General features: G+C 33.8%; 2 protein-coding genes across 2 annotated transcripts in view; one reads left to right on the plus strand and one right to left on the minus strand.

Annotated features, from left to right (window-relative positions):
- Positions 1-186: 186 nt before the first annotated feature.
- On the plus strand, positions 187-2,077 carry LOC140039193 (serine protease hepsin-like). The gene is made up of 3 exons (XM_072084789.1): positions 187-448; positions 1,206-1,345; positions 1,910-2,077. Exons 1-3 carry the CDS (start codon positions 277-279, stop codon positions 2,075-2,077), a joined length of 480 nt encoding a protein of 159 aa, XP_071940890.1. The 5' UTR covers positions 187-276.
- Positions 2,062-22,552, minus strand: part of LOC140039195 (uncharacterized) — a 34,517-nt gene continuing 14,026 nt past the window's right edge. The window contains exons 23-49 of the mRNA XM_072084790.1: positions 22,198-22,415; positions 21,990-22,110; positions 21,436-21,624; positions 20,748-20,951; positions 20,112-20,254; positions 19,429-19,585; positions 18,785-18,979; positions 18,180-18,383; positions 17,790-18,086; positions 17,399-17,590; positions 16,812-17,015; positions 15,964-16,106; positions 15,715-15,868; positions 15,274-15,474; positions 14,554-14,763; positions 13,791-14,084; positions 13,212-13,394; positions 12,340-12,543; positions 11,746-12,036; positions 8,917-9,082; positions 8,626-8,798; positions 7,974-8,074; positions 7,400-7,509; positions 6,796-7,086; positions 5,049-5,107; positions 4,437-4,464; positions 2,062-3,040 (exon numbers count right to left, since the gene is read on the minus strand). Of these exons, the coding sequence (XP_071940891.1) occupies positions 2,821-3,040; positions 4,437-4,464; positions 5,049-5,107; positions 6,796-7,086; positions 7,400-7,509; positions 7,974-8,074; positions 8,626-8,798; positions 8,917-9,082; positions 11,746-12,036; positions 12,340-12,543; positions 13,212-13,394; positions 13,791-14,084; positions 14,554-14,763; positions 15,274-15,474; positions 15,715-15,868; positions 15,964-16,106; positions 16,812-17,015; positions 17,399-17,590; positions 17,790-18,086; positions 18,180-18,383; positions 18,785-18,979; positions 19,429-19,585; positions 20,112-20,254; positions 20,748-20,951; positions 21,436-21,624; positions 21,990-22,110; positions 22,198-22,415 (4,952 nt within the window). The 3' untranslated portion in view covers positions 2,062-2,820. The remainder of the gene's footprint in view (positions 3,041-4,436; positions 4,465-5,048; positions 5,108-6,795; positions 7,087-7,399; positions 7,510-7,973; positions 8,075-8,625; positions 8,799-8,916; positions 9,083-11,745; positions 12,037-12,339; positions 12,544-13,211; positions 13,395-13,790; positions 14,085-14,553; positions 14,764-15,273; positions 15,475-15,714; positions 15,869-15,963; positions 16,107-16,811; positions 17,016-17,398; positions 17,591-17,789; positions 18,087-18,179; positions 18,384-18,784; positions 18,980-19,428; positions 19,586-20,111; positions 20,255-20,747; positions 20,952-21,435; positions 21,625-21,989; positions 22,111-22,197; positions 22,416-22,552) is intronic.

Genomic DNA, 22,552 nt, shown 5'->3' on the forward strand with positions numbered 1-22,552 from the left:
TTATCTTGGCTATAACTGGGCCATTTGAAACACATTTGGTTAGTAAAATTATGAATCTCGATATTGTAAATGAATGCATTGTGTCAAAAGTGAGAACCACACATAAGGGTAGTAACATTATAACATAACGGAATCATGCAAATTCTAGCCTAAATGTATGGTTTCAATTTTCTTTACCAGTGAACCTTATGCATCATCATACAAGTTACATTTAGGAAGCCACAACAAACAGTTCACAGATAGCATGAACAGGTTTATCAAGTGGAGACGATAATCATGCACAAACAGTACAACGAGGGTTTTTACAATGACTATGATATCGCAATGGTCAAACTACAAGAACAAGCCACCATCACAGACTATGTTCGACCTGTTTGTTTACCAGAGGCTATGGATGTTTACCCAAATGGCAACGAGTGTATCGTCACAGGGTGGGGTGAAACAAAAGGTTACAACTTTGCATTATGTTTGCACTACGGATACCAATGAACACTCATATTATAATTCCCAGTTATCAAAATTGCGCCCTAAAGTCTTTAAAGTTACAAATGTATAGGGTCTGATAACGTGATGGCACTAGTTACTCTTCGTCATGCATGATTAATTTACAAAAATGGTTATTATTATGTAATGTATAACCGTAAATGATGCCGTAGTTGTAAATAAAGTACGAATTTTTGTTGTGTTATACGTGAGATTTGAACGGCATACTCGAATCAGTAGGACACTATATTGATAAAATAATCGCAGCTTGTATACAAGATATAGTGGAGAACCTACTGTAATTCCGTGAGATTTTAATGCTCAACCAGCAGAATTTATTGCAACTGGGGGCCAATTTTTCCCGACCCTATTTTGGCCGCTATCTTGGATTTCAAAATGGCCCCCATTTTTTACTCAAAACTGATAGTAGCTTCTATTTTAAACCACGTACGAACGTAATTTGTGTGATAAATCTTACAATGTTATGATAAATCAGTCTAATGGTACAATTTATAATAAAAGCATATGGCAGCCATATTGAATTCCAAGATGGCCACCATTAAAAACGTATATCATGTATGCATTTTACAGTCAAGGTCCTCGTGTATTTCCGTTGGATTTTAATGCCCAAAGTGAGATTTCACTTCTTTAATATGGTGCTAGGAACTGATTTTTGGAACATTAGGTTCCCCACTAATAGGCCTATGGTTATATTTTAACAGGAACCGGATTTGAAACAGTGTTGAAAGAAGCGGCAGTGCCAATAATCGAGACCACCATCTGTAATAGCACCAATTACTACAATGGAGACATATCAATTCGTATGATGTGTGCTGGAGACGGTGGGGAAGATACTTGTACGGTAAATATACCAAATCATTGGTTGTTTTAACCCGCTAAAGCTTGGCTTTTCACTTATGCTTGGTTCCCACTAGAGCAGCAACGCAAAGACAAACATTTTTGTTAGATTGCTACGTAATCTTGGTAAGCTACGTCGAAATTGTCAAAAGCAGTTAGCAGGCCTAACGTATAGTGTAATTGTTCAATTGACGTAATACTGTATATGAGAGTGGCAAAAACAACACCTATAGTATACAGTACCATGTTTTTATTGTGTGTTATAAAAAGGGTTAGAATAGAAAAGACAAGGAGGGTTAGAACAGAAAAGACAAGGAGGGTACCAAAGAAAACAAAATAGCTGTTTAAATAGATTTTAATGAAAACAACTCGATCTATTTTACATTTACTACCAATGATTCTTAGGTTTACTTGTATTATTTATTCATTTACTACTTATGTATTACCTGTGTTTTCTAAACATGTGCACATCCATCTTTGGTGCATAGTGATATTATTACTTGTATCTTAAATACTGACGATATTATATGTACTTGTTTTAGTAAACAAATATTATGCTCTTTTCAAGGGGGACAGCGGAGGTCCATTAGTTCGTCAGACGGATACAGGAGCATGGAATTTAGTGGGTGTAACCAGTTGGGGTACTAATTGTGCAATCGCTACCAAACCAGGTGTCTACACAAAAATATCCTACTTTAACGACTGGATAACCCAGACTATCACCGAGAACCTATAATTAATTTGGAGATAAATGACAACTAAAATTACAACTAACAAGTAAATAGTTATTACTAACTTTCGAGTTATGGACCAAGATAAGTTTGTAAAATCTTTAAAAAATATAAAATGGAATATCTGTTTTGTTGATAGACTGATATTATTTGTATGGTATTTAAAAAAAGAAATTCAACTGAAACCAAATATCGTAAATCATTCAGGAAAATGTAAAGTTGTACCCTTCTGTTTGGTTAAGCTTGTTATACTTCAATATTAAATAAATCTGCTAAAAACCTTTAGTGAACTGTTATTCTTCTAACTTTTTTAAACTACAATACAAGCTAACAATAATTAAAAAACACATGTAATGCATGTAGTTGTACAGTTTATCTACTAAATAATTCAATAACTTTCTAAAAAATGAATGACTCCTCGCTTTTCTTGTTCATTTATAATTGGCCTCACTAACGTCGATCCGACTCGCATTGTAAAATATTTTTTTTTTTTAACCATCTTTAAAAGAGGTAACAATTTCAGTTTTTCCCAGTCTGTTAATTGTTATTCATGGTCTTCTATGGTAAGCTAACTATAAACAAAACAGTATTTTGAATGTCTCTAAAACACGTTACCAATATCAATTGTACACTGAATGTATGTGATTGTAAAATTTATGTACTAAAAAATCCAATAAATTAATAATACATTCACATTTTTTCCTAAAAATTATCTAAAAAGTCTAAATCAAGAAATAGAAAAGTTGATTTATAACGCAGCATCCACAGCGTCAGGTAAATTTTGAGGTAGACTATCACTCCCTGAAGGTACAGTAACACCGGACATCGATGTGTCCGGCACTGTGTCCGGTTGGAAGCCACCATTGTTTGCACCTTTGTTTGCACCTTTGGTTGCACCATTGGTTGTACCATTGGTTGCACCATTAGGTGACTCAAAGAAGATTTCTGATGTATGTTGACTTGATCGTCTATTGAAAATATTATAATATCGAATTTAATAATAATAACAATGAGGATGAGATGATGTTAAAAGAAGGATATTTGGTTTTATGATCACTTGATTATTTGTTATAAATAGTATAGTATGATTTCAACAAATAGTATATTCATTGTTTGAAGGTTTGCATGGCGAAATCAAATGTTGATAAAGTTTGCGGTACACCACATATTAGTCTGAAAAGAACTGTTGAGTTTCTCAACTCAACAGTTCTTTTCAGAAATAATATACGTGGTGTATTGAAACTTTATATCAACATAGTATATTCATGTTGATGATGACGTTTCAATGGATTCAATACTGAATGGTAATGTTGATGATAAAGACTTATTATTTTTTAATTGTCTGAACAATGATGACAATGATAATAATGATTATGACTTTAAATAAAAGTTGTGTGTATTATTAATGTTTATACAGTTGACGATGACTACAACAACGAAGTCGACAATGATGATTCTAAATTAAAAATCCACAATACATAATTTAAAAAACTACAACAAATCAATCAAAATTGAATAGATATTATTATTTTTGGAAAAAGGGGTAAGAGAACCTAACAAACTGCACATGATATCTCTCTTTTTTTTTAGCAAAAGCAAAACGTGATGCGGTGAAGATTACTCATGCATGAATGTTCAACTTAAACCTTCCTTTACAACTAAAATGTTGAACCGATCCCGATCATGTGTTCGCCGCATGTTCACATGTAGTCACAATCATTTGCATACATTTTAGATATAAAATCAAATAATTTACATGTATCGACCATAATCGGGTGCATTTCAATTTGTTTGTAGAAAAATATGTCTCTCGATCGCTTGATTGGCCTCCCGCTTACAGGCCCATCGAGTAACATGAGATATAATGTCATCTTGAATATTAACTATTAAACTGGTGCTTGCAGAAAAAAAGCCAGCTGACTTGATATGAATGCATGCTTACATAACAATAATTCAAAAAACAGAATTCAACAACAATAAAACAAATGACAGATTGATATGATAATGACAGAAGGAATTGATCAGGAAAATGACATATGCTAATGCAGTTGGGACTATCTATAATAATGTGGAATGTGCTATATAAATGCATTAACATTAATACAGTAGAACTCTTATGAAGGGGACACTTACATGACCCAACAATGTCTGAAGAGGGTTGTTTGTAAATCATCATTTGTTTCAAAAGAAATATCCCCTGAATAAAGGTGCCCCTAAAAAGAGGTGTCCCTGAAGAGAGTTGTCCCTAAATAGGTGTCTCTTAAATAGGTGTCCCCTTAATAGAGGTGTACCATGAATAGGGGTGTCCCAAAGGAAGGGTCCTACTGTATTAAAAATAATAATTTGAAAAATATGTTTTCCTACCTTTGTGGAGTATCACTAATATTGCTATCTAAAAATATCAGAAAATAATGTGCTAAAATATCATACAACCACAGAGATGTTGTTTGAAACAAGTATGACTGATTTGCATCTCTGTACCTAGACAGATGCTAGTGTAAAACGTCATATGTGACACTACATTTACCTTAAAGATGTATTGTCCCCCAAAAACATGAAAAAATTAAGATTAATAAAATCAGATTTTGAATAGGCAATTTCACAGTTTTAATAAAGTTATTCACTTCTGTAGAAAAAAAAACATCAAAAATAATTATTTCACTTATACAAAGACAAAACAAATGGTTAATTTCAACCAAAAACCATTGTCTTCCAGTTTAGGTATATTTTGCTTTAAATTACATTTTTTTTGGTGGAAAATGTTTTTTTTTTTTGATCAAGTTTTTGGTCATAGTGAATAACTATTATGTGATATTAAAATGGCATATTCAAAAAAAAAAATTTAAATAATTATTTTTTAGGGGGACAATATATCTTTAACCATACAATAATTCCTAATATTTATTTCATTGTGGGATGTACAACAACAAAAAACGTTTCAGGATTTATAGAAATAATTCTAAGTACTGTACTTACTCTCTGTTTCTTGCATTTCTTCAAGGTCAAACTTACTATTATTCAAGTCCTTTTTTGAGCTAAGTAAAAAAACAAAAAGCATTTGTGTTAACGTTATTGTATATATAGCGGTTTTGTAGTATTTTTATATTAGGGAGCTTTTGATTCACGACAACCGAATGTTATGTTAATTTGATGTTAATTCATTGTGGATGCGGAGAACAACGTATTTCTTTTTGTGACAGTCAAATCAATTGTGTTTTTCAAATCAAAAAGTATAGTCAAAAGTAATGATAAAGTTGACTGTATTATTACTGTATCACTTTGTTGACAGTAATAAGAGAGTTGACTGTATAGTTATAGTACTGTATCACCTTTTTGACAGTAATAAGAGAGTGGACTGTATAGTTATAGTACTGTATCACCTTTTTGACAGTAATAAGAGAGTGGACTGTATAGTTATAGTACTGTATCACCTTTTTGACAGTAATAAGAGAGTTGACTGTATAGTTACAGTACTGTATCACCTTTTTGACAGTAATAAGAGAGTTGACTGTATAGTTATAGTACTGTATCACCTTTTTGACAGTAATAAGAGTTGACTGTATAATTACAGTACTGTATCACCTTTTTGACAGTAATAAGAGAGTGGACTGTATAATTACAGTACTGTATCACCTTTTTGACAATAATAAGAGAGTTGACTGTATAGTTACAGTACTGTATCACCTTTTTGACAATAATAAGAGAGTGGACTGTATAATTACAGTACTGTATCACCTTTTTGACAATAATAAGAGAGTGGACTGTATAATTACAGTACTGTATCACCTTTTTGACAATAATAAGAGAGTTGACTGTATAGTTACAGTACTGTATCACCTTTTTGACAATAATAAGAGAGTTGACTGTATAGTTACAGTACTGTATCACCTTTTTGACAATAATAAGAGAGTTGACTGTATAGTTACAGTACTGTATCACCTTTTTGACAGTAATAAGAGAGTTGACTGTATAATTACAGTACTGTATCACCTTTTTGACAATAATAAGAGAGTTGACTGTATAGTTACAGTACTGTATCACCTTTTTGACAATAATAAGAGAGTGGACTGTATAATTACAGTACTGTATCACCTTTTTGACAATAATAAGAGAGTTGACTGTATAGTTACAGTACTGTATCACCTTTTTGACAGTAATAAGAGAGTTGACTGTATAGTTACAGTACTGTATCACCTTTTTGACAGTAATAAGAGAGTGGACTGTATAGTTATAGTACTGTATCACCTTTTTGACAGTAATAAGAGAGTGGACTGTATAGTTATAGTACTGTATCACCTTTTTGACAATAATAAGAGAGTTGACTGTATAGTTACAGTACTGTATCACCTTTTTGACAATAATAAGAGAGTTGACTGTATAGTTACAGTACTGTATCACCTTTTTGACAATAATAAGAGAGTTGACTGTATAATTACAGTACTGTATCACCTTTTTGACAATAATAAGAGAGTTGACTGTATAGTTACAGTACTGTATCACCTTTTTGACAGTAATCACAGTTGAATAATATTGCTGTATCACCTTTTTTGACAGAAATGACAGAGTTCATATCAATTTTTCGTTGTTGTATGTAGTTTTCTGTATAATACAGTACTGCACTGTATCACCATTTTGACATTAGTGACAGAATTGACTATACTACTATATCACTTGACAGTAATGTTGATAGTATCAATTTTTTTAATTTACTATACTTTATTACCTTTTTCTGTCTTTAACTACAACAAAGATCATCACCGCTAAACACACAGCAAGGAAACTGATCAGGGTGATAGCCCATGGTTGAAGACCGTTTGCGTCCACCGGTGTTGGATTCTCAACAGGCCCTATGATGTACTCAAACTCGCTACCATCTTTGTTCTCAGAGAGCATAGCCTGTACTTGTTCAGTTGTCATTGCGGCTACTTTGTTGTTGGTAGGGTCACTTATCCAAAATTTAACCTCCAAGTTTGAGTTGATCTGGACGAACGAGTAGTACTCAATATTATCTGATCTAAATATGAAATATTGAAAATTTGCATTTATTGTTTCTGAATAATATGACAGTACATAGATACAACATCAATCTCTCTAATAGATATGATTATAATATAACATACAAGATAAACACTGTTTTTGTTGTCTTGGAGTAGAGTTGAAAAAGTTTTGAGTTAGAACCCTGGCACTCTTGGTCAAGATTGAACCCTGGCCCTATGAATTGAAAGGCACACACGTTTAACACCAAGCTTCAGCTTCACTAAAAATACTAATTACTAGACAAATTTAAGTAGCTTTGCAAATGTAATACAGACAAAATTACAACATACTTGTAAACAGATTCACGAGGAGCTAAACAAGCTAGAATACTCTCGGAACAAAAGTCAGTTGCCTGTTCCGCCAAAGACTCGGCAAACGCCAATTGTTTCTCTTCATCAAACTGTAAGAACAAATGGTATATATATATATAATATATAAGGGCTAGTGAAGCACATCACACAATGACAGTTCTGTGCAACTTTTGTTTTTCCTCTACCTTCTTTCTTCCCCTTTAACTATTTGGTAGGTTGTGAAAATGAATAAACTATAATACAACATTATTAATCAGTTATGAAAACTTCAAAACACATCTTTTCAATAAAAAAAAAACAAAAAACATAAAAATACATTTGAAAAGAAAAACCAGTACAAAAAGTTAAAATTACTTTACAATTGATTCACATTCAATGGCGACATAATATGTTCCCTAACTTTGATTTTAAACAATTTCCATATATTTTAATTTTTTGGATCATCCAAAAGAAAATTTACTTAAAATACTATACAGTGATCCAGATGAACGTTTTTACTAATTTTAATTTTTTATTGACATTAAATTTCTTCAGTAAAATAAATAGTACTTACAGACTCATATGATTCCTCAGTAAATGTTACCAAAGTACCTCCGACGTCTATTGGATCTACAAAAGTGGACATACCAGGTTCCTTGGTGGTAAAACCAGGAACTGAAAAAAAGAGAAAAATATCTGTCATTGAACATAAAAAAAAGAGTAAAAACTGAATGTACTAAAAGCGGTTATGACTAACTAGAGTCAGCTAGAAGACAGCATAGCGAAGGAAACTGGACATAAAATACTTTAGTAGTTAAATGAATAACATAAAATAAGATTAGTAGATGAAACCAAAGAAGCCCTTCTTTGGGAAACCTCTATTAAAGGATCCACTTTCCTGTGAACAAATATCAGGAAAATCATGCTAAATGTTTTGGCAATTTCAAACTAATTTTCCACTAGGCAAATTGGTTCGCGCAAAGCAAAAGCGTTAGGTTATACACATGTGTAGAGAGTGATTTGGAAGACTGAAACATGAATGCATGTAAGTTGGTGCTTTCAATTCGCGAGAACATATTCTCCTAGTAGAAAACAGGGTTTTCGTTAACACCACAGGCAACACCCCTAATCAGGATACACCCCCATTAATGGGACACCTAATATTTACTTTAGGCTAGGTGTCTAATTTATAGGGGTTCTAAAAAGAACTTTTTGTGAGAAATTACCAGTTGCATATTGTAAATCAAATCCTCCTGCGGTTCCATACTCATCACTGAAGAAGCGAATCCACATCTTATTGTTTTTTATGACGACAGGAATAGGAAGTGCTTTGCCAGTATAATATTGCTCAATGTTATTATCTGCTATGTCACCAGGGCCCATTAAAAGAAAATCGTGCCTATAAACAACAAAAATATATTGGTTTTAAATGCCAATGAAAATATATTTCTTTGAACTTTTGGTATATTACTTGCTATCAGAGTTTTTGTGCTACATTTTACTTAATAATGACTCACCCATCTTCAAGATCAAAACTGTAAAACTCAACTTGGATATAACCATCAGTATCTGGTATGGATATTACATATACACAGTCTTGATTGTCAGGATAGACTTTAGGATAGTTAGGAGAGGTGATTTTTCCGGTAGCCTCATTTCTTTCGGTGTCACCGCAAACACCAACTGAAACACAAATGAGATAATAATTTAAGTTAAGAATTAGAAGCTTTCTCTACCAATCTTTTCAAATAAGCAAACCTGAAACATTTACGCCCGTATTCTTAAACCGGACTTTAGTCGTAGTTCGAAGTTCGACTTGGAAAAGTCGTAGTTCGAGCTATTACTTCAAATTCGATTCAAAAACGAAGTAGTCGAAGTTTGCAGTTCGACTTAATGAAGTCGAGCTTTTAGTCGAGTTGCACACGTCTGGGTAACAAAGGCTATACATTGGCCAATGACAAGAGAGTATTTGAGGAGCAGACGAAATTTTGCGCATTGATTGATATCACTTTCCATTTCTTACAACACTTTTTACGCATCAGGACTATATACATGAAAAATAATTTTAATCGTTAATTATTAGAACAATATCAGTATTAATTTAACAGTGAAGTATATTTGATTAACAATAAATAAAATCTTAAAAATATATTTAGAAACCATGGCGGTACGGTAACTTTTATATTTTCTAGGCCCCCAACAAACTATGATCGCCACGAACCACGCACTTCATAGCGTGAAAGGAAAGAGCTAGGCGCCCTAAACATTCCATCGCGTGGTGAATTGCCGCATCTCCCATTGTCGCTATGGCGTGACGTAGCTCAAGTCGGACTTGCGCGAAGAAAATAATGTAATTTGTATACAGTTGTAAATAAAGATGATTTTCATTATTATAATTTATACCAATGTATATTTAATTAAGCTAATATAAATATAGATATTTCATTCTTCAATATCTGGCCAATATAACAACTCAATGACTGTAACGTTTTTTATAAACATCGTTTAAAAACCATTTAGTCGACCATTTAGTCTGCCCCCTCCAGGACTAAAAAAATCGATCAAAATCCGTCTCGATTTAGTCGAGGTTGGCCTGATTTAGTCGGTGATTTAGTTGAAGTTCGGTTTATGAATTAAAATGACGTCATTTTTTTAGTTTTAGCTCGAACTACGACTAAAGTCCGGTTTAAGAATACGGGCGTTAATCTTTTTTTTTTCCTTAGACCACTTTAGTCAATCACATGATTACTCAATCGTTTAAATGTTTTATTACTTGCTATATAAATCCAAAGGCAAATTACTGAAAAAATGATAATGCTGTGGGTATCAGTGGCTGGATCTCAATGAAGATACAAAATAAAAGCGAAAAGCTAAATCAAAACGAGAAGTAAAACAGCCAGAAAAGTTAGCAGAGCTTTCGGGCAACACTAGCCCTTCATCAGTGCAAGTGAAGGAATATGGATAACGTCATAGTATAAAGCTGGCAAGTGCTGCCTGGGTGGACAGGAATAAAAGAATATAAGAGTAGAAAACAAAGAAGGTAGCTTGGTAGAGATATAAACAAAATTGGAATGAGACTAAAAAAGTTTAAATGGCGGTTAATATTGAAACTTAAATTTTGGTAGTCAATGGAATAATTTTACCGATCTGGGAGTATGTTCCTATTGAAAGGATAAAGATGAGGAAATATCTGTGAGAATGAGAAAAAGTCGCCCCAACCGAGACTCGAACTCGGACCGCCTGCTTGATATGCAGATGTCCTAACCATTAGACCACTGTGGCTTTCATGGTATTGTTCAAACTCGATTGGATAGCGACTCTTTAACATTCTCGGCGTGGTACGGCGGAACAGCACTAGTCCTCAGTTGTACGCACGCGCACCAGAGATCAAATTGATACACCCTCATCTATTCAGTATTTTTATTCACGAAGCGGAATCTCCGAAGAGATACTTTTATATATATAAACACAAGAGGCAAAGAACATTAATTCTAAACCGCCCGGTGATATACTGAAATTTAATTAATTAATTTGAAACGATTATTATATTATTATTATATATATGCTCTGTGTAGCAGATAATCTTACAATTTACCATTTCTCTGGGATTTCTTGTGATTTTTTGGTTTGTGTATAATAAAATCAGAATAACAGAAGTTTAATGCAGCGATTTCATTAAATTGTCTATTTTATTAAAGATGTATTATCCCTTTGACTAATTCCAAAAAAAAAAAAGATTTCAACAAAAAGTGGATCATTTTGAAGCATCATAATAGTTATTAACTTTCACCAAAAATTAGTTGAAAAAAAAATAATTTAACTGAAATACAGACATTTTTTTGGTTAAAAAAATAACTTTGACTTCCAGTCAAAGTTTTCGATCAAAACATATCTCATAATGCAACGCGCTTGTTTGGCTACTCTGTATGCATAATCATACTTCCTCGCGACCTGTGTGAAAACACCTTCTCAACCGTGACGAGTTGTAAACAATCTTAATTAGCATCATGCATACTTGTGGTTTGAAATCTTTGTTTACTTTCACTCGCAACGATTTTGCCAGACGAAATGTAATCAAATTAATTTACCTGTTAATTACGTAAACTTGTTTTTGGCTTGAATTTTCGACATAAAGTAAATAACTTTAATATTACTTTGGTATGGCCAATTTAAATTTAGAATATTTTGACCTTCATTTTTTGGGTTTCAAGGGACAATACATCTTTAAATTAACTAATGACTACATATTACAGTTTAGAAGTGGTATTTTTGAATACATAAATCAGCTGTGTTGATGATGGAGAAGGGCATCATTATAAACTAAAAATATAAATAATAATATTCACCTGATGGTGTTGTAACAGTTTCTATGTCCGATAACAATGGCTCTTTACCATCTATTGTGTAAGTTGCAATCGTGAAAACATACTGCGTGCTTGCTGTTAGACCTTTCACCAGCAACTCGTCAGTTTTTCCACCCGTAACGTTTATGTAGGTCTGACTAATAAGAGCAGAGTTGATGAATACTTTGTACCCGCTGACTTCGCAGCTCTGAGGTGAAGGAGTCCAGGTTAATCTGACATCATTGGGTGAAAGAGCTTCACCCCTAAGCTTTGATGGATTCACGTCGCTGCGAGCTGATAAAATTAGATAAGAATAGTTTTACACTGGCCGCTATCTTTGTTAATAGCTATGTGAACAGATGTTAAGTGTAAGTATAAAGTTTAAAATAATTCTTTAAAATCTAAATGTGTCAAACTTCACCATGGAGCGAGTGAGCCTCAAACCCTTGCCGATGTTATGGATACGTAATTACAGTTCCACTGTCTTAACCGTTCGGACACTCACTCGCTTATACCACACTCATTCGATACATTGCCTACAGAGTTAATTTTAATAAAAACAATTTTTTTAAATAATACAGACAGAAAATAACTTACTGTTATTGATAATTTCACAAATGTAGAACAAGTTCATGTCACATTCCAAGTCGTTAAATCGTCCGTTATTTCGCATTTCTACACAGTCCTGGTTACCGATCTGGTCATTTGGTTGGTTCGTTTGCCAATTACTCTCACCCCATGATCCAATGGAAGAACAATCAACCCATGTCCAATCATTCTCAACAGACTGGTCATGAAGACCTAAAACATTATCATATCAGTAATATTAGTACTACTGTAGCAGTAGGCTGTTGACCAAATGTTTTTTGAAAATGTTGTAGATGTTAGTAGCACAGCAATATCGATTATTATTATAAAATTTATTTCCATTAAGCTATGTCTACACTGTCAAACTAGTTTGACAAAAACAGTGTGATGTACTTAAATATGGTAGTGATATGCCCAGTTCCAAATATGGTAGTGATATGACATCATCATGTCCATAAATGAGCACATCTTCACATAAACATTGATACTGTAGTTGACAGAGCTTTTGGATGTGAGCACAACTCAAGTAATTTGGATGTTACTAGCCTTCAAATAATTTTAAGCAATTGTATGTCAGCATGAATTTCCTTTTAGACAAATAAAATGAACTATGGATCAACCAAATTGTTGCTTGTGATTGATCAATTAATTTGCGTTGCGCCTACGTCGATGCGTTGCGTCAAAGTGGCAATCAAGCTTAAATCTGCAGGCCTTGTCTTTTAAGGCGAGCGAGTGCGATCACCCACCTAACACACTCCTAAAATGCCCTTGAGCAGTGCGATATACAACATGCTTAAATTTAGTAAACTTCTACACACCAACATACAAACAGCACACCTACAGCACCCCGGAATGTATTGAGGAGTGCATTTCTGACTTACCGACCCACCAGTCGCCTTGTGTTCTCTCCATCACATTCTGCAGCTCAGCCTCTGTGTCAATGATAGCCAGATCACCACCTGATGTGGCTTGGCAGTCGGCTCTTGCATCGTGCCAACTCACAGAATTGTTGACAAATTTATAGCATGCATAGTCTATGAGTTCCCATCCACTTGGGCAATGGCCTAAGTTCAAAACAAATAAAAAATTACAGTACTTATATTTGAGAAAATGTTATGTTTTCTTAATGACTAAACATACTTTTACAATATAGTAGGTTAAAAAAGACCTTGGGGCCCTTTGTAAAAAAAAATGATTCTGCTCGAGACACTTGCTTAACTGTATTCAGTAGTAAAATCTTATACAAGCTTTTGTTGATGGTCTTTTTCATGTTTTACTGTATTTATTCTGTTTTTATCTATCTTTTTCTTTGGATGAATAAATGAAATACAGAGAGTGAAAGTAAGTCATATTATTTGCCAAAAATAAAAACTACAAGATAGGAAGACTATTTAAAGTATATTTTTAATTTTTCTAAAGAGTAAAGATGAAAACTATGTTCGTGCAAGTGCCAACATTACCTGAAAATGAAGGTGTTTTAACAGTTGTAGACGTGTCAAAGGTCAACAGTCGAAGTTCACTGTACGCTGCAATCGAGAACGTATACTGTCTGTTTTCCTTAAGTCCACTAATTCTCACTGAATTTGTTGAAGCCCCAGGTACATTGATGGTGGATTTTACGGGATCAGAGTATTCAATCTGGTAGCCGTCAACATCACAGATAACGTCAGATATTTGCCAGGTTAGCTCAACAGTGTTTGGGTTTATCACTGATCCTTTGAACATAGACGGATTGGCTGCATCAGGATCATATTCTGTCAGGGAAGGAAATGCCATAATATTTATAATAGTATTGATGCATCAGTAAATAAAGTTGCTTATTAATTGTGCAGGGTTAAGATGGTGAGAATCAATCCAGGAGCAGCATCACTAAAGAAGCTATCCTGGAGCAGTGGTCCCAGAAAAAGCAGCTCCATGAGAAACAGCTAAGACCAGTATCTCTAGAGAAGCATCCCAGAAGAAGCTACCTTGGGAGGAGAAGCAGTAGCAACAGAGAAGCAGCTCTTGAGCAGCATCAACAGAGCTAAGAGACTAAGCAGCCCCAGAGCGACTACCCCAGAGAACAGCTCCAAAGAAGCAACTAAGAGACACAGTCCACTACAAAGGCCTGAGCAATGAGACTCTATTTTTTAATTAACATAATTTAAAAATATTTTTTTTTAAGAATCAAACATTAAGCAGTTTTTATCCAAAAAAAAGTCAAGACATGATAATACAACATACCTTCTGAGATTTCACAAATATACTGTGCATATTCAGAAGCACAGACATCATCTCCAAAACCCTCACGTAGGATATTGCTAACATAGTACCCACAGTTCTCAGTATCTGTGTTATCTGGTTCGTTGTCAAGCCAGAAGCTGGATGCCCAGGAGGAGGGAGGGCTGCAGTCTAACCAATGCCAATCACCTTCCACTGTTTCATCAGAATACCCTTTAAGGCAAATGTTATATAGTTACTTGTTATGTTAACATCAGGCTTACTGTTAGCTCAATTTTGAAATGTTCAACCAAGCGACTCGCTTTGTTGTGAGGTGGCAAATACTACCAAGCCTCAAGGAAAAATGAAAAAAGTGATGTTGTTTAATAATGCCTAGTGTAGCTTGCTTGCTTACAGACAATATTTTCAGATGAGACCAGAACAATTTAAGAAAGCAGTAACTCTTAGAGAACAGTATTTTTCAAAGTTACTAGTGCCAAAATAATTTTAAACTGTCCATCTTGTTAAGGAGTGTATGAAGGGACACAGTGATAAACTTTCTTCAAGGATCTCTAAATGTGACCAGGGAGATATGTGACCTATAAAGATGATACATTTTGTGCACTAGAATATTTCCTTTTCATAATTATCTGAAAATATGATGTTATAAGGACTGTTAGAAAAAGGAGTACCAAAGATTTAAAAAATGAGTGCCCTTATTTGTCAACAAAATTAGTTGCATACCTATCCAATAACTATTAGTATTCGTTTTATTGCGAATGTACTCGCTTTCCGTCTTGGTTTTAATCAGGACTAGGTCTCCATTTTCGGCTTTCATACACTCCTTCCTAGCTTCATTCCAAGATACGGGCGTGGCAGACGTGACAAATCGGTAGCATGCGCCTCCAAAACCAGTCTCCCAACCATCAAATCTGCTACAAGGATCTGAAAAATGAATAATAATAATAATAATAACAACGTCGAGAGGAAAAAACAGTACTGGGTTTGGTCTACTAGCGTTCCTGCTCCCAAAATTCATCCATTCATAGAAGCACTGATGAAGAAAGTCTATCGATGGTGACTAATAGAGTGGTCCCGGGACATGACAATACTTCGACTTTATATACAAGAATAAGAGCTATAAGATCTAATTTTATAGCTTCCTGGTAAAACAACATTTCATACCTCCAGCAGGTAAAGTTGTAGCGCTGGCGACTGCTTCGTATGCCAATGTACCGGTGGTAAGTACGGCAGCTAGCTCAAATTGGTATGTGGTTGATGGTTGCAGACCAGTGACATTAGCGGCATTGGTAAGAGCACCTGGTACAAACATAGTTTTCTGGTAAAAAAAAAGAATTTTTTAATTTTCAGGACAACATTCCTTAAGTTTAAATTTTTACCACATATTGTTTCAAATATAAATAACAAAATTACCATTGTGTTGTTAATGTTGTATCTAATACTGTAGCCTTCAATGTCACAATTTATATCAGTTGGTCTCCACGTCAAAATAGCATTGTCTGGAGAAAAACTAACGGCAGTAAACAAACGTGGGTTGAAGTCCTCTGGTACGAAATCTGTGAAATTAAAACAAAACATTATTAGCATGCTAACATTTTTAATTCCTCATATCCAACGTAAAAAGATGGTATTTTTTTCATTTGGTATTGTATATTTATATATTTTGCTTGCTCTGTACTTTTTGTGTTTTTAGTAGTGTGTCAAACAAAAAGTTTCCAATTTTTATATTTCCTTTCATTTCTCGACAACAAGCGGTCCAGGGGTTGCGACAGAAACAGAGCACCATAACACATTTGTGTCAGCAACCCCATTTATAAATATTGGACAATACATTTATTTTTATTCTTTTTTTTTTACAATACTAGCTCTATATAATACTACATTAATATTCGTGAGACGAATATGTTCATGAGTTTTAATATAACAAAGATGATGTATGTTTCAATACTAAGGCTTAGCCTTATCCAGGGGACATCCCTATAAGGGGATACTTTGGTGACCCCTGAAGGTGTCCCTTTAATAGGGGTTCTACTGTATTGTTATATATTGATATAATGTCAGACAACATACAGACAATCATTTGAACTCTGTTCCTTAATTTCATATAGTTTTAAACAGTACATATAGAAGTTGATCTCCCTTAGAACATACGGTAAAATAATGTAAAGTTGAGACTGTATATTATGTGCAAGACTATACCATAATGAGAAATGAAATTAAAGAAAAACAAAAATAATAAAACAAGATATAACTGTCCATACTTTTGGGGATGACTTGACAGATGTACTGGGAACGGCTTAAGCATTGTAGATCATGGTATTTGCCATTAGATCGTAGCTGGCCACAGTCTTGACTTCCAACAACATCATCAGGTTGTTCTACTCCCCAATTACTGAGTGTAAAGTTACTGGGAGCAGTACAATCAACCCACTGCCATTTGCCCTCAACAGCAACATCATAATAGCCTACAAACAATAGAGAAACATGACAATCTCTTTTTTCACAGGCAAATTACATATTTTTATAGGAATAAAAGTGTATTCTTTATATGTATGTTTTATCATATAGAACACATGCATCCTATATTAAATAATTGATGTAAAGCTCTGTCTACACTATTAAACTAGTTTGACAAAAAAAGTGCCCAAATATTTTATTTGTCACATAAAGTTTCATAGTGTAGACAGAACTTAAGGTAAGACTTTAAACAACTTAAGTCGGATACAATTAAAATCTCAATTTTTTATGATTTTCATTTAAAGTCAATTTTAATTTTGATAGCCTTATTTCTAAGTTTCCAGTAAATAAAGTAGTAGGCCTATTTAATTTCATTTCACATTAAACTCACCAATCCAGTAATCACTGGTAATATTCCTAACGTTCATGACGTAATCTAATGCTTCTGGAGTATCAATTTTAGCAAGGTCAGAGTTCAAAGAAGATTGACAATCTGCTCGTGCATCATCCCAGGTACGACTTGTCAAAGAGAACTTGAAACAGTTGTAGTCGTAACCAATCTCATATCCAAACGGACATTGCACTAAAAACAAACAAAAACATAATACATTATATAGTATGTCCTAATTATGTTTTAAATAATGGAATATTTAAAAGATCAATTTGCTGTTCTGTTATTGAATTATTAGAGCAATATACATTGGATAGATCAAATGGCAACAGCTCAATAATAGCAACGATGGAATTTCTCAAAATGATTAAAAATTAAAATATTTCCACACCTGATTCATTAAGTGTTCTGATTGGACGGAATTGGCCATATGACAAATCTCCGACCATTGTTGTTGCAGCAATGGAGAATATGTAAATGGTCCCTGGTATTAGATCACGGACAACCGCTGAACTAGTATCCGCACCGGCGACCTCCATGACCATGGTTTTAACGCCATCTTGGTAGTTGATTTTATAGCCAGTGACATCACAGTTCAATCTTGATGGCCGCCAGCTAAAGCTTGCTGATACAGGGTTAAGTGCTTGACCTCGGAAAAGAGTAGGATTTGCCTCATTTGGAGAAAATGCTAAAAACACAATAATTAAGCATTATTAAATTGAATACAAATCAATAAAACACCAACAAATTATTAACCATTATATTATTAACTACCACTTACGTTTTTTGCGCTTTTCACAAATGTAATAATTTTTATTTGAACATGTCTCATCTTCCCATTGTCCAGCATCATTCATCTGACCGCAATCACTCTGACCGTTACTATCATCAGGTTGGCCACGAGCCCATTGTGAACGTTGCCAGATGTTTGGTGAACTACAATCTACCCATCGCCAACTGTCTTCTGTAGCTTGGTCATAAAATCCTTCAAAAGTATCAATTTCCAATGTTATAAACTTTTTTGAAGATTGCATTTGTGAATATATATTCAAAACAACCTTTTTGATAAAACACCAACTATAACAAAATACTATATATGGTTTACAATTTATGTTGTTTACAAGGTTATTTAAAAATACACATTCGTCGTGTAGTACATGGCATATGATCTTGTATAATCTGCATCCTCTATTTTGCATACATTGAATTAGGCATTTTATAACATACCTGGAGTCACCAACCTAGCATACCAAGGTGAAACTTCGCATACTTATATTATTTTTCTACTTGCAGTAGGTGTATCCATTTTTCCATCTCAACTCATAAAAATATTCCCTCTTTTCACTCATTTTAGAATAATTTTAAAAACAAAAAAAATGGTCTTACCTATCCACCAATCATTTTTCATATTAGTCATGTTTTGTATGTAGGCATGCTCCGATTCGTCCTCGATAATTACAAGATCGCCATCTTCAACACTCATGCAGTCTTTTCTTGCATCTGACCATGTCCGAGAAACATCACTGAAGCGGTAACAGGTGAAAGAGGGTCCTACTACCCAACCATCTGGACACAACTCATCTATTGTTGTAATTTAAATATTATTTTAATAAAATTTAATTAAATGCAATTATACAACTGTGAAAAGTGTGTATACTGTTAATACCTCCGCCAATGGAGGTTACATCTTGATTTATTTGTCTGTTTTTCTGGAAGATATTGTCAAAAGTACTAAACAGATTTGTACCAAACTTTTACCATAGATAGACATTAGTTTATGGATGATTCCATTTAATTTTAGCTGTATGCAATTAAAAGTTATGTGATCTATGCACGATTTGTTTCTTTGTTTTATCTTCACAAACAGAAATCATAAATACACCGACTCAGTGAGCTTGAACTTCAGATCATTATAGTTGTAACATAGCCTGATGGCGTAAGTGGAATACAAGTTTTGGTTTAAGAGGCAATACAGTGACCAATGTCGGTTTAGTAATATCATAATATATCATAAGTTTTGTTTAACATACCTACTGGCTTGAATGTTTTTACTGTGGCAGATTGTTCATAAGGTAACAAGCCAAATGTCTGCAGAATCGATGCAACCTCAAATATGTAAGTAGTATCTGGCGCTAAGTTATAAACTAAAAGACTAGTAGTTTCAGATCCATTGATACGAAGTAAAACCTTTAAAACAATAAGGATAAGAATGTTGTGTGATTACACTATTATAAATTGTATTTAACAAAAGGAGACTTAAATATGCAATCCCACTGAACTCGATTTCCACTTGGACACAACACAAGGTAAGTGTTTCGCAGAAAATTAGAAAAATCATACCAAAACCTTAAGAAAGAACATCATTACAACAGTGTGAAATCTGGGCTCAAACAAGACAACAAGACAAAAGTAACTAATTGAGGACATTACATTGTGATCTTAACTTTTGCTTTCTGCCAAAACTATGAATTACGAAATTAAGAAAGCCATTTTTCAAGGTGATAATGTAGTATGACTAAGAAAGTTCCAAGTCAAGTCATACCATTTGTACTGGATTTGTTGGCTAGCTGAAACCATCTTGATCAATTTATCTGGGCAAGTGCCACTAAGTAAAACTTACTATTCATTTGGTAAGTCTTGCCAAAAAAGTCAATAGCGATGTAAACAAGTATGATATAAAACAATTAACGATGTGAAAAAGAAAACAACTTACATCTCCATTTGTTCCATTGAAACGTACACTATAACCAAGAACATCGCAATAGCGGACTGGTCTGCGCCATGTCAGGGTAACAACCGATTCTGTTGAAGCAACTGCTTGAAATCGAGTCGGAGTAGCATCGTCATCATTGTATACTTGAAAAAAAAAATAGATAATAAAAATAAATTCGAAATACATTGTTAAGAATATTTAAAAATCTTTAAAATAACTTTATAAACAAATGATGGAATGAGCAAAATGATACACAATGGTACTGTAAAGATAAAATTCTTTAAAAAAGTGAGACTAAAAAAAAAAAACCGAAACTACTGTAAAGCTTGTAAATATGCATTTCAATTAAACACAACTTATATATTAGATTCGCTGTGCTGAAAATAGTCACATTTTCAAAACTTTTCAAAACAGATTTCTTAAAATGACGTGGCTTTACTGGAGATGCTCTATACATTATCTCCATTTCATTAAACTGGTTTTTTTTTGCAAAGAATGAGAAAAAACATAATGTAACATAATAAATAAAATGTATTTGTAGACAAAATCTTTGGCTTGACTGCAACAAACATAAATCTGTCGTATTGGAAACAAACTACGCCTGCATTGATCATTGGAGTTCTTCAACATACTTACATCTTTCGTATTGTTCACACACGTATTTCATTGGTATTGTGCAATCTTTATCATCGTAAAGTCCTGTGGCGCTTGAAATCTGAGCACAATCGGCGCCATTGCCATTATCAGGTTGACCAGTTGCCCAATTGGACTCGGCCCAATCTGTGTTGGTCAAGCAATCAACCCAAAACCATTCTTCTTCTACAGATCCGTCATAAAAACCTAAACAAATTTAACAGAAATATACAGTTTATAAACTATGTCAAAATTAGGAAACCAGTTAATATAAACCTGTATTATTTGTAATATTTTTAATTTTACACTAAAAAAAAATATTTGGATTTTCTTGAATTTTAGTTTCTTGTTTTACATTTAAATCAAATTTAACTCCAGCATGGTGTGCTTATTTCGATTTTTGCCTACAATTGCGGACTTTTAACTGCAAGCAAGGTAGAACAACTGCTAATGTCTTCCAGAACAATAACTGGCTTTGATATTGGTAAAAAATATGGTAGTGATATGCCCATATGGTAGTGATATTCACAAATATGGTAATGATATGACATCATCATGCCCAAAGTTGGGCACATCACATGTTTTTGTCACATAAAGTGTGATAGTGTAGACAGAGGTTTATGCTAAACTAATTTGAGTTAGGTCAGATCTAACTTGAATAGGAGCCCGTCCGTAGTCTTTAAGCACTTACCAATCCACGAGTCATCTCCTATAAGCTTATTAACATAATCATTTTCTGCCTTGTCATTGATAATAACAAGATCACCACCAGGAGTAGACAGACAATCTAAGCGAGCATCAAACCAGGTCTTGGATTCCGAACTGAATTTATAGCACGTCACATTATCATTTCCAGCGCTGTAGCCTACTGGACATTTGTCTAAAAAAACAAAGATGGTCAATTACAGTTAAGTAATGCAAAAAGAAGAGAAAAAATTGTCTCCAAATCTATTCAAAAATTGTATTACTTAATACAAAAGTTAAAACTAAAATAAATCTACTTGTTTTAAATGCAGTATTATAAATGTTATACCGTACAATTATGGCAATAACATGATTAGAGAGATAGATATAAAGGAGTGGAACAATTATTATCTCAATTATAATCAGTTTTCACAATCAGCCATTAATAGCCAGCTCCAGAGAAATAAAAATCTAACGTCTGTGAATGGCTATCAGAAGAAAGAAGTAGATAGGTTTGATAACCACAAATAGACGACATCTTGCCAAATTCTAACTACTTACATATAGCTTTCCAGGTGAGATCAAATCCTTTTGACGTTGTGGATAAATCTGAATTCAACTGTATGTTCAATCCATTGCTGGTACTAACAATGCTCTCAGGCAGTTCAGAGCCGGTTAGGACCTAAAGAAAACCAATAACATTTTTTTTTAAACACTAGAAAATCCCAAATCGCAATTTAACATCATGGCTATCTTCCAATTTACTCACAACTGTTTGGTCGTCCACTTGGTCTAGAGTGACGCCGCCAACGACGAGGAAGTCTCGTCCGGTCTCCAAGTCAAATGATTTGAATGTAAGTTCAATATTGAACTCCCCTGAAACCTGGATAATCCAGATGCAGTCTGCATTGTTGGGATAATCCATCGGATAACTGGGGGATGATATCTGGCCACCTGATCCAAATAATGAATTGATTCCACATGAATCTGAAAATAAATAATATTGATTGATTGGTTGATTGATTGTTTGATTGATTGATAACAATTGCATTCACTTCAGACATTATAATCCAAATGAAGGCCTTCCCAAGCTGAACTGATGTATTGAATCTATGCTACAAACT

Source organism: Antedon mediterranea, chromosome 2 (genome assembly GCF_964355755.1).
Source record: "Antedon mediterranea chromosome 2, ecAntMedi1.1, whole genome shotgun sequence".
Classification (NCBI taxonomy): Eukaryota; Metazoa; Echinodermata; class Crinoidea; order Comatulida; family Antedonidae; genus Antedon; species Antedon mediterranea.

What these genes read in the sequence shown, in the direction of transcription:
- LOC140039193 (XM_072084789.1), top strand. Translation starts at nt 277, where the DNA reads ATGCACAAACAGTACAACGAGGGTTTTTACAATGACTATGATATCGCA. An exon ending in AGGGTGGGGTGAAACAAAAG is followed by an intron (nt 449 to 1,205) that starts GTTACAACTTTG and finishes ATATTTTAACAG; the next exon opens with GAACCGGATTTGAAACAGTG. An exon ending in GTGGGGAAGATACTTGTACG is followed by an intron (nt 1,346 to 1,909) that starts GTAAATATACCA and finishes GCTCTTTTCAAG; the next exon opens with GGGGACAGCGGAGGTCCATT.